At 48.2% G+C, this 12,831-nt stretch overlaps 1 protein-coding gene across 2 annotated transcripts; it reads left to right on the forward strand.

Annotated features, from left to right (window-relative positions):
- Positions 1-577: 577 nt before the first annotated feature.
- On the forward strand, positions 578-6,829 carry LOC311235396 (E3 ubiquitin-protein ligase TRIP12; the record flags this gene model as incomplete). 2 transcript variants are annotated; one of them, XM_084322851.1, is made up of 2 exons in its annotated part: positions 578-729; positions 1,750-6,829. In XM_084322851.1, the coding sequence occupies exons 1-2, from the start codon at positions 632-634 to the stop codon at positions 6,827-6,829; spliced, it is 5,178 nt and encodes a 1,725-aa protein (XP_084178977.1). In that variant the 5' UTR covers positions 578-631. The 2 variants fall into 2 exon arrangements, with proteins under 2 accessions (XP_084178977.1, XP_084178976.1); XM_084322850.1 differs by having other exon boundaries at positions 578-6,829.
- Between the last annotated feature and the right edge of the window lie 6,002 nt (positions 6,830-12,831).

Raw genomic sequence — 12,831 nt, forward strand, 5'->3', positions numbered from 1 at the left:
TACCGACGGTTACGGAAATTGTGAAAGTGTGGGTGATGCGTGTGCACCGCCGGCCAACGGGAGGGTCTGTATTGTCTCTATATTGTCTCTTTCCACAGCAACACGCATTCCCTTAACAATTGTGTGTATTGAGCTGTACTGTATTGTACAATCTGTTAATAAAAGTTTCAATCCATCAATCAAACCAAGGCACCTTGGTTGAGAAATGCAGGCTTCAATCTATGTTGTTTAGTCTATCTGTTCAGTACTGTTCAGTACTGTTTCAAGATGCACAATGAGATCTTCTGAGAGAATTGTTGAATAGATACACAAATGTTCTAGAATGTTTGATTATGACATCAGACTGTGACATCACAAATGTTCTGAAATGTACTATTATGACATCATACTGTGACATCACAAATGTTCTAGATTGTTTGATTATGACATCATACTGTGACATCACAAATGGTCTAGAATGTTCTATTATGACACATACTCAATCTATGTTGTTTAGTCTATCTGTTCAGTACTGTTCAGTACTGTTTCAAGATGCACAATGAGATCTTCTGAGAGAATTAGGAATCAATTAGGAACAAATAGTGAATGGTAGTGTCTAGAAAGGGTATGTCCCTTCAGGAGAGAGGTGCCAATGTCCAACCGGCCTAATTCCAATCCAGGGGGGTCACTGCGCCGTTCACAGAGGAACACTGCTGCGGCCCAGCCACAAGACCACACAGTCGCTGGAAGGTTGCAGTCAGAGCAGGTAAAATATAAAGCAAATTCCCCTCCTGAAAGTAGAAGACCTAATAGGTCTACGGCTTCCAAAGCCACACCCAGCTCAGCCTCTGGCCAGTCCAGAGGGCACAGCTCAAGAAGAAGCGGTCTTTCTCTGTCCGTGGCTTCATTTGTGCCACAAGACGACCCAGAGGCTGCAGGGACATCTGAGAGAGAGCGATCAGGCCACCAGTCAAAGAGTGAAAGCACCCGAGGGCTGAAGCGAAGTTCAGCTCCTGACCATAACAGTACCCATGGCCGCACCCCCACTAAGAAGTCTAAATCACTCCTGCCACCCTGTGATAAAACCCCAGAGACTAAGAAGGGCCCAGCTAAGTCCAAGAAGAGACCACTGGCATCGGAGCCGCCTGTGCCCACAGGCCGAGGCCAGAGCAAGAAGAGCGGGGCCTCTGGGGCCTCTCCCACCCAGAAACGGAAGAAGGCGGACTCCCTCCCCGGTCTGAGCAGCGCCGCTGGGTCCCTCCCCAACCGCACCGAGGGAAGATCAGCAAAACCCACCAAGCTGGCGTCTAAATCGGCCGCCTCAGCCAAAGCTGGGTGTAGCACCGTGACGGACTCCTCCTCTTCTGCCTCCACCTCTTCCTCTTCCTCCTCCACAGGCACCAACAGCACTGCCCCACAGGGTGCCCGGGTCAAGCAGGGAAAAGACCAGAACAAGGCGCGCCGGTCCCGCTCTGCCTCAAGCCCCTCCCCCCGCCGTAGCACCCGTGACAAGGAGCAGGCCAAAGCTGCTGCATCTTCCAAATTCGAGTGGGCAAAATTCAGCCCCAAAGTCAACCTGCCAAAGCCCAAACTGTCCCTGCCTGGATCCTCCAAGACTGAAACCTCTAAACCTGGGCCCTCAGGACTACAGGCCAAACTAGCAAGTTTGAGGAAGTCCACTAAGAAGTGCAGCGAGTCTCCTCCAGCAGAGCTCCCCAGCTTTCGGCGGAGCACGCGGCAGAAGACCACAGGCTCTTGTGCCAGCACCAGTCAGCGCGGCTCAGGCCTGGGCAAGCGCAGGGCAGCCGAAGCTCGCCGACAGGAGAAAATGGCAGACTCTGACAACAACCAGGATGGGGCCAACTCATCAGCCACTCGCACTGACGAGGCACCGCAGGGGGCTTCAGCGTCTAGCTCAGTTGCTGGAGCTGTAGGTATGACCACCTCTGGAGAGAGTGAGTCCGATGACTCTGAAATGGGCAGGCTCCAGGCCCTCTTGGAGGCCAGGGGTCTCCCCCCACATCTCTTTGGGCCCCTGGGGCCCCGCATGTCACAGCTGTTCCACAGGACCATAGGCAGCGGAGCCAGCTCCGAGGCTCAGCAGCTGCTGCAGGGCCTGCAGGCCACAGGCGATGAGTCCCAGCAGCTCCAAGCCGCCATTGAGATGTGCCAGCTGCTGGTGATGGGCAACGAGGAGACACTGGGGGGATTCCCCGTCAAGAGCGTGGTTCCCGCTCTGATCACATTGTTACAAATGGAGCATAATTTTGACATTATGAATCATGCCTCCCGCGCTCTCACATACATGATGGAGGCACTTCCTCGATCCTCTGCTGTGGTGGTCGATGCCATTCCTGTCTTCCTGGAAAAGCTTCAGGTGATCCAGGTCATTGACGTAGCGGAGCAGGCACTGACTGCCTTGGAGATGTTGTCAAGGCGACACAGCAAAGCCATCCTGCAGGCTGGTGGGCTTGCTGTCTGTCTGCTGTACTTGGAGTTCTTCAGCATCAACGCCCAGAGGAACGCCCTGGCTATCACAGCCAACTGCTGCCAGAGCATCACCCCAGACGAGTTCCACTTTGTTGCTGACTCTCTGCCACTGCTGACTCAGAGACTCACTCACCAGGATAAGAAATCCGTCGAAAGCACTTGTCTCTGTTTCGCCAGATTGGTGGACAACTTCCAGCACGAGGAGAACCTTCTGCAGCAGGTGGCCTCGCGGGACCTGCTGACCAACATTCAGCAGCTGTTTGTGGTCACCCCTCCTGTGCTGAGCTCTGGGATGTTCATCATGGTGGTCCGCATGTTCTCCCTCATGTGCTCCAACTGCCCCTGCCTGGCCGTGCAGCTCATGAAGCAGAACATAGCGGAGACTCTGCGCTTCCTCCTGTGCGGTGCATCAGATGGTAGCTGCCAGGAGCAGATTGATCTGGTTCCCTGGAGCCCTCAGGAGCTCTATGAACTCACCTCCCTCATATGTGAGCTGATGCCCTGTCAGCCCAGAGAAGGCATCTTTGCTGTGGATGTGATGCTGAAGAAGGGCAGTGCCCATACCACAGAGGGAGCCATCTGGCAGTGGAGGGGTGACCGGGGTCTGTGGCACCCTTACAACTGCATCGACAGCCGCATTATTGAGACGGCCCACCAGAATGGAGAGGACGAGATCAGCTTATCCACCTTGGGTCGAGTCTACACCATCGACTTCAACTCTATGCAGCAGATCAACAAGGACACAGGCACGGCACGAGGTATTCAGAGGAAACCTAATCCTCTAGTCAACCCCAATCCAGGGGCTCACCAAGAGGTACGGCGGGAGGATGCGCGGGCCCAGCTGATGAAGGAGGACCCTGAGCTGGCCAAGTACTTCATCAAGACTCTGTTTGGGGTCCTGTACGAGGTGTACAGCTCCTCGGCTGGCCCTGCCGTCAGTCATAAGTGCCTTAGAGCCATCCTCAGGATCATCTTCTTTGCCGAGGCAGAGCTGCTGAAGGACGTGCTGAGGAACCACGCTGTGTCCAGTTCCCATGTGTCCCTTTACAGTCACATTGCCTCCATGCTGTCCAGCCAAGACCTGACGATTGTAGTGGGTTCTCTGCAGATGGCTGAGATCCTAATGCAGAAGCTGCCTGGTGTCTTCAGTGTCTATTTCAGAAGAGAAGGCGTGATGCACCAGGTGAAGAACCTGTCTGAGTCGGAGACCTTCTTGGTCACCAGTCCCCCCAAGGCCTGCACCAGTGGCACTGCCAGTTTGTGTACCACAACTATCAGCACTGCCACCACTACAGCAGCGTCTAATGCCACTCCTGACCTGGGCTCGCCCAGCTTCCAGCACAGCATGGACGACTCACTAGACCTCAGCCCTCAGGGGCGGTTAAGTGACGTCCTGAAGAGGAAACAGCTGCCCAAGAGAGGACCCAGACGGCCCAAGTACTCTCCTCCCAGGGATGACGACAAAGTAGACAATCAGGCTAAGAGCCCCACCACTACTCAGTCCCCCAAATCATCCTTCTTGGCCAGTCTCAATCCCAAGACATGGGGTAAACTGGGAACCCAGACGAACAGCGCCAACTCTGAGCCCTCTCGCACGGCAGGGGTGAGTGGCCTGGCACAGGCCCCACCCAAGGACTCCATCTCCAACAACAGGGACAAGATCAAGGCCTGGATCAAAGAGACGGCCAGTAAATTTGTGGAACGCTACTTTAACCCCGAGAACGTGGACGGCACCAACCCTGCCATGAATGTACTCCAGAGACTCTGCACAGCCACCGAGCAGCTCAGCCTGCAGGTGGATGGTGGTGTGGAGTGCCTGGTGGAGATCTGCAGTATCGTATCAGAGTCTGACGTGTCGTCATTTGAGATCCAGCACAGTGGGCTGGTCAAACAGCTGCTGATCTACCTGACCTCCAACACAGACAGGGACTTGATCACCCGCGATGTGCGGCTCAAGAGGTTCCTGCACGTCTTCTTTGGCTGTCCGATTCCTGGGATGGAGCCTGCAGGTCGCCTGGATCCGTCTGATAACGGTCCTCTCCTGGCCTTGGTGCACAAGATGAACAACTGTCTCAGCCAAATGGAGCAGTTCCCTGTCAAAATGCACGACTTCCCCAGCGGCAACGGCAATGGGAGCAGAGGCTCTCAGGCACTGAAGTTCTTTAACACACACCAGTTGAAGTGCCAGCTACAAAGGCACCCAGATTGCACTAATGTGAAGCAATGGAAGGGCGGTCCAGTGAAGATCAACCCCCTGGCGTTGGTGCAGGCCATTGAGAGATACCTGGTTGTCCGAGGTTACGGGCGAATCAGAGAGGAAGATGAAGACAGCGACGATGATGGTTCCGATGATGAACTTGACGAGTCGCTGGCCGCCCAGTTCCTGAATTCAGGTAGCGTGCGCCACAGATTGCAGTTCTACATCGGTGACCACCTGTTGCCCTACAACATGACTGTGTACCAGGCTGTGTGGCAGTTCAGCCTCCAGGCAGAGGAGGAGAGGGAGTCCACAGACGACGAGGCCAACCCGCTCGGACGAGCGGCCATCTGGACCAAAACACACACCATATGGTATAAGCCTGTGAGAGAAGACGAGGACGGCAGCAAAGACGCAGTGGGAGGGAAGCGTGGCAGAGCGCAGACCGCCCCCACCAAGACCTCGCCTCGCAACGCCAAGAAGCAGGATGAGCTGTGGCACAATGGTGTGTGTCCCAGTGTCGCCAGTCCTTTAGAGACGTACCTCATTTCGGAGCCACCAGAGACCATAACCTTTGATGACCCCTCTTTAGAGGTCAACCTGCTGCTCAGGGTCCTGTACTCCATCAGTAGATACTGGTTCTACCTGTATGATAGTGCTGCCTGTAAGGAGATCATCCCCACCAGTGAGTTCATCAACAGTAAGCTGACCACCAAGGCCAACCGGCAGCTGCAGGACCCGCTTGTCATCATGACCGGCAACATCCCCACCTGGCTCACGGAGCTGGGCAAGACCTGCCCGTTCTTCTTCCCCTTCGACACACGGCAGATGCTCTTCTATGTAACCGCCTTCGACCGCGACAGGGCCATGCAGCGCCTGCTCGACACCAACCCTGAGATCAACCAATCAGACTCTCAGGACAGCCGGGTGGCACCACGTCTCGACAGGAAAAAGAGGACGATAAACCGCAATGAGCTGCTGAAGCAGGCGGAGTCGGTCATGCAGGACCTGGGCAGCTCCAGGGCCATGCTAGAGATCCAGTATGAGAATGAGGTGGGCACGGGTCTGGGCCCGACCCTGGAGTTCTACACCCTGGTGTCCCAGGAGCTGCAGCGGGCCGACCTCGGGCTGTGGAGGGGTGAAGAGGTCACCCTGGCCAATCCTAAAGGGAGCCAAGAAGGGACCAAGTACATGTTCAGCTCCAGAGGACTGTTTGCTGTTCCCTTTGGCAGGACGACCAAACCAGCACACATTGCCAAAATCAAAATGAAGTTCCGCTTCTTGGGGAAACTGATGGCCAAAGCCATTATGGACTTCAGACTGCTGGACCTGCCCCTGGGGCTGCCCTTCTACAAGTGGATGCTGGGGCATGAGACGTCCATCAGCTCCCATGACCTGGTCAACATCGACCCTGGTGTGGCCAAGTCCATCCAGCACCTGGAGGACATCATCCGCCAGAAGAAGAGGCTGGAGCAAGATTGTTCACAGACGAGGGAGACCTTGCAGCAGGCCCTGGAGAGCCTCAACATGAATGGATGCTCAGTGGAGGACCTGGGCTTGGATTTCACCTTACCTGGGTTCCCCAACATCGATCTGAAGAAGGGGGGCAAAGACGTCCCTGTCACCATCTACAACCTGGAGGAGTACCTCAGGTTGGTGGTATACTGGACCCTCAATGAAGGCGTGTCGAGGCAGTTTGAGTCGTTCAGGGAAGGGTTCGAGTCTGTCTTCCCCCTGCACCATCTGCAGTACTTCTATCCAGAGGAGCTGGACCAGCTGCTGTGTGGCAGCAAGTCCGAGACGTGGGACGTCAAGACGTTAATGGAATGCTGTCGGCCCGACCACGGCTACACACACGACAGCCGCGTGGTGAGGTTCCTGTTTGAAGTGCTGAGCAGCTTCGACGCCGAGCAGCAAAGGCTCTTCCTGCAGTTCGTCACTGGAAGCCCCAGGCTGCCTGTCGGAGGATTCCGGAGTCTCAACCCTCCTCTGACCATCGTGAGGAAGACATTAGAGTCCACGGAGAACTCCGACGACTTCCTCCCTTCAGTCATGACCTGTTTCAACTACCTGAAGCTCCCAGACTACTCCAGCATAGAGATCATGCGCGAGAAACTGTTAATCGCGGCCCGCGAGGGCCAGCAGTCTTTCCACCTCTCCTGATCGCGCCGCGTCTCACATTCAAAATGCCTTCTACAAGCAACCCATGAAGTTATGACTTCCCTCTAATTTTTTTTTTTTTTTTTTTTTGTAATCACATACAGTACATCAAGGCAACGTGTACAGCCTTCTTGTTTAGAGAAAGCAGCTTGCAAACGGAAGGCGTTACATGACTCACAGAACTTAAAAAAAAAAAAAAAAGCTAAGTGTATTAGTTTTTAAACATATGGAATAGAGATGTATCATTGGTTTGTTTAGTTTTGGGAGGATAGTTCTGATTGGGTCAAGTTTTATATGGGCATCCGGAAGACGGAAGACAGGTTTCTGATGAATCGGGGCCCCTCTCCTTGGATGTTGCAAACCTTATCACCCCTGCTTATGATTTTCTGAGTATAATGAATGGCTGCAGTGTTTTGTAGCAAGAGTTTTGTAGCAAGCATAAGCATGACTTCATGGGGAGAACTTACAACAAAGCAGGGGTGATAAGGTTTGCAACATCCAAGGTCAGCATGTTCCTGGGAGGGCGCCCGATTCATCAGAAACCTGGCTTCCGTCTTCCGTATGCCCATATAAAACTTGACCCAATCAGAACTATCCTCCCAAAACTAAACAAACCAATGATACATCTCAACATGTTTATAAACTAATACATTGTTTTTACTTTTGCTCTGACAAACCTGTGATATACACTCTGGCAGACTAAAAGTCCCTCCATGGATGTACTGTACTCCTTTTTCAAATAAACCAACACGTGAGTATTCAGAACCTTTATCTCCTTGCTTCATTTGATTACTTGATTCTTGTCTGACCTTGTTACTGTTTGGTATAATGCCCAGCGAGAACCATCGTGGTCTGTACATTTAGATGCGCTCATAAGGCCTGTCCTGTGTTATTCTGCATTCATTAACTAATGATGACCAGTCGAAATCCACAACATTCTTTGGTGTCAGAAGTGGGCGCTGACCGTTTCCTGCCTGGTGCAGACAGTCTCTTACCGGGGTCGCACCCCCTCGCATCGCTCTGCTAGAGCCACGCCAGGACAGTGAGAGAGTCTGAGGGTATCCATCTGTCTGCACCGGCGGGACGGGCCAGCGTCCTCCCGGCATTTCACACAAACGTCACTAATATCAGGGATAAGCAGGAGAGGAGCAGTCTGAATATTTCATTCTGTGTGTGTCTGTGTGTAGTCACCACTACTTTGATATTTACTTTAGTAGTTAGTGTGTGTGTGTGTGTGTGTGTGTGTGTGTGTGTGTGTGTGTGTGTGTGTGTATGTGTGTGTAGTCACAACTACTTTGATATTTACTTCAGTAGTTAGTGTGTGTGTGTGTGTGTGTGTGTGTGTGTGTGTGCGTGTTAGGGTTATGGTTAGAGTTAAAGTTAGTTATGTCCATGCAAAGCCACTAGTATCGAGTACCGATCTGATCCACCACTGTTACTGAACAGTTTAGACTTAGACAGTTTGGGGTCATTGGACAAAAGTGTTTGAGATATATGATAAATTTATCTCCATTAGAGATAAATAATATGGTATCAGGTATCAGATTTTAGCATTGGGGAAATTATCTGATAGATACCCTGATAACAGACCCATATCTGATGCTGTGTTTTAGCCTGATAACACTCATATCTGATGCTGTGTTTTAGCCTGATAATAGACCCATATCTGATGCTTTGTTTTAGCCTGATAATAGACCCATATCTGATGCTTTGTTTTAGCCTGATAACAGACCCATATCTGATGCTGTGTTTTAGCCTGATAACAGACCCATATCTGATGCTGTGTTTTAGCCTGATAACAGACCCATACACATACATTTCAGGTCTTGCTCGAAAAAGAGATTGTTGATCTCAAGTGACTACCTGGTAAAATAAAGGTTAAATACATCATTTGAACTATTTATCTTCTGGAAATGTATGATTATTAAAGCCTGCTATAAATGCTTAAAGGGATTTAGTGACACTGTGACAAGCTCAACCCGGTTGGATTTGGGTCACTGCTCTTATCTGTGTTAAGACAAGCTATAAATGCTTAAAGGGATTTAGTGACACTGCGAGAAGTTCAACCCGGTTGGATTTTGGTCACTGCTCTATCTGTGTTAAGACAAGCTATGAATGCTTAAAGGGATTTAGTGACACTGCGAGAAGTTCAACCCGGTTGGATTTTGGTCACTGCTCTATCTGTGTTGAGACAAGCTATAAATGCTTAAAGGGATTTAGTGACACTGCAAGAAGTTCAACCCGGTTGGATTTTGGTCACTGCTCTATCTGTGTTGAGACAAGCTATAAATGCTTAAAGGGATTTAGTGACACTGCGAGAAGTTCAACCCGGTTGGATTTTGGTCACTGCTCTATCTGTGTTGAGACAAGCTCAACACAGCTCAAAGCTGCCATTCACCAGCAGGCTTTTAACCGAACCTCCTTCATCAGAGGAAAAGACAGTTAGCCTGTTTCAGTTGTGAAATGAACCAAGGACAATGCGAAAGAAGAAGACCAACTGGGACGACCGAGAGAACCATCGGACTGGACCGGCCCGGGGGTATTGGATGGCAGAGGGGAGGGGGACCTGCCACCTGAGATTCTACAAATGATAAGGCAAGTTGAAACACACACTACAGACATTACAGTATCATCTAAAAAATATATATATATATATATATATATATATATTGGGTACTATATATACTGAACTTTGTTTGGAGTCTATTACTGTCAGAATGAAGATTGAGTATTGAGGGTATTGGGATGTTTTTGTTTTGTGTTGATCACTATGATGGATTGGAATGTGGTGTCGGGGAGGCCTATAGCAGCCAAGTGTCATGTTTTGTTTTGTCACATGTACCAAGCTTCACGTTTTGTTTTGTTTTGTCACATGTACCAAGCTTCACGTTTTGTTTTGTTTTGTCACATGTACCAAGCTTCACGTTTTGTTTTGTTTTGTCACATGTAGGCCACATGTTATCTGTTCATGCTCGCTCTACTGAGAGTTTTGTCAAAATGTATTTGTTTTTGAATAAGTTTGTATAAGGACATGATTTTTCTGCAAGATACTGTTTTTTTTGTTTTGTGATTCTATCTTTCCAGCCTGGTGAAGAGCTTGGAGAAATATGTTTTCCACCTGGACACTGTGCATGAATCCACCTTTGACCACCCAGACCAGGGCCCTCATTTATCAACGTTGCGTACGCACAGATATGTGCGTAACCCGTGCGTACGATCATTTCTAAGCAATGTGTGGGACTTAGCAATTTGAACTTGTGCTTGACTTTGTGCATATATTTACGCACAGCTCAGGGCATGCGTACCTGGCGCCCGGCGGTAGAATATTATACTGCAGACGGATGGCATATGCTCTCATCAGTTTCATGCATTAGTTTCAACGCGAAAATAAGCTTTCGTTCATTAGTTTGACTGACGTGTTCTGTATGACCCCCGTAATTCATTATAGGTCATTGTAAAATAGCAACAGTAGTGTAATTATGGTCAAAACCCTATAAATAGCATTTGGAATAATAGGTCTTTCCTTCTGAATTAATGCAGCGTGGTTTATATATAGCGTTATCGGAATATACAGGGTGCACTGACTGCGCTCCGCGTAACTCAACTTGTTATTATTTTGCGCATAGATTGCAGAAATACAGGAACGCTTTGATTATATTTTAAAGGCTTTGCCATTGTTAAACGTAATAAGTGGAATTTCGAAGCTGTAAGCAGAATACAAGTCATATGAACACCCACGATATAGTGTTCTTCCCCCTTCCTATAAGAAAGAATAAAAAACGCATTGCAACGAGAACAGAGGTTATTTGTTGAGTTTATGTGTATACAAAACCCTTGCAATAAATGTGTCTTAAATGAATGAAAAGCATACATGCTCTGGATACAGAGCATATCGTGTGGGTGATATGACTTGTATTCTGCTTACAGAATTCCACGTATTTAGTTTTACAATGTCAAAGCCTTTTAATATAAATCAAAACATTCCCGTATTTCTGCAATCTGTGCGCAAAATAATAACGAGTTGAGTTCTAACAAAGAACGTATTACATGCTGGGTAGGCTGATAGAGTAAACTATGATATGAATATGAATATGAATATGATATGATATAAGGTATACTGGTCCATCCGCGAGGAATATAGGCTATTAATGCAAAGCGACGGCCTATAGCCTATACATATTATGTAATGTTTTCATAAGCGTAAAGATACAACAGCTAGATTAATGATCAAGTTAGTTTACTGTGCAGGCGTCGCAGGGCTGTGCCATGTGTTATTATATATGCACAAGTTACTGTTGCATAGGCTATGGCTGCTATTATATGTAATTCATAAAGGCTACCTAATACCGACAACAAAATAGATTGTATGCTTCTAGTACAAATCATATTATACCCGGTAGCCAATCGAACTAAACGAATAAAGGCATTCATATTCCAGCATGGTTATAATGACACACCAACGCCAAACAGTGGTTAACGAATGGTCTTTATTAGTATTTTGAGCTGTCCAGGCAGAATTGCAGCAATGGTCTTAGGGAGTCGTTGATATCTGACCATCACCATGTACAAGTCCGCCAGCCTTTTATTTATCCCATAACACGCGTTGTGTCTTCTTGGTTGACAGCGCCTCAGTAAACAATCTCGCTCGTGGAGTTTCTCATAGTTCGCTCGGGTCAGTCCATTATTTCACATCCCATGGGGGGTGTTTCATGACCATATATGGATAATCATGCACGAGCATTGACGGTAAGAACAAAGAGGTATTTATCAACACGGAGGAGCGTAGGACCCGTGTACGCACGGTTGATAAATCCCAATATTTCTGTGCATACACACATTCTAAATTCTGTGCTTACACGCAAATAGAACACTTTCTAAGAATTGTTGATAAATGAGGGCCCTGGACACTGTATTAGTGTATTCTGAATCCATCGACCACCAGAGACAGTCACCTGTCAACTGGGGCCTACCTGCATACGTGCATGGTGTCTTAAGACTGTGGTTTAGTGATATTAATGCTTAGAATTATCATGCTACTTTCTGCCAAGCAGGGGCGTCCATTTGGTACCTTGGCAAATAAAGATGTAAAAAAAAAAAAAAAGATTTACAATTTTTTATGTTGATTTAGAATTCGAATGTCAACATTAAGAACGAAGCTTCGAACTATTCGGTACAGCCCTAGCATGTTTTGATATTGTCAATTATCTCACTTTTACTAGGTGACTTTTGCTGTGACTAACTGAAATATGCCCAAAAAAAAGGAAAATGGACATAGGGACATTTTTTTATCAAAGGGCAGCAGAGACAAGTGATACAGGGACACAGGTAAGGTCTGGCTTAGTTCAAGTTTCTTTAATAGTTGTCATACAGAAGTACAGAATACTTTCATACAAAATGCTTCTTACTGTTACGCTCCAGTGATTATAATAAGTGCAGTTCAGCATTCAGTAACCCATACTTTTTGTGAATGTGTTTTTGATACTACATTCTGTCGAACACACACCTCAAAACCGTACCTAAGGAAAATTGGCTCAATTGCAAGAAAAGTAATAGACCGTTATGATATTACATTCTGCATAATTCGTATGCAAAATATTGTGGTTCCCTGCTTTAGTCTGTTGACACATTTCTATACTAAAAATGCTTGTGTAGTCCTGTGTCATACCTAAGTGTCATATAACTGAATTGTATAGAAACAACTCACCAAAAGTGACTATTGCACAACTGATTTGACACTTTCACCCCCCCCCCCCCCGCCTCCTCGCCATACTTTGCCTTATAGTGAAAGGACGCCACTGCTGCCAAGTATGAAATTATGATGTATTGATGATTGATTTATTGTTCTACCTAGTACTTGAGACTGTAGTTTGGTGTTGATGTTTGAAATTACCAAGGTGTGTGCCAAGAATGGCACAAAGGGGGGAAATGTTAGTGTAATTTCATAAGTTCTCCCCATGAAGTCATGCTTATGCTTGCTACAAGACTCTTGCTACAAAACACTGCAG

Source organism: Notolepis coatsorum (assembly GCF_963971535.1).
Source record: "Notolepis coatsorum genome assembly, chromosome: 10".
Taxonomy (NCBI): domain Eukaryota; kingdom Metazoa; phylum Chordata; class Actinopteri; order Aulopiformes; family Paralepididae; genus Notolepis; species Notolepis coatsorum.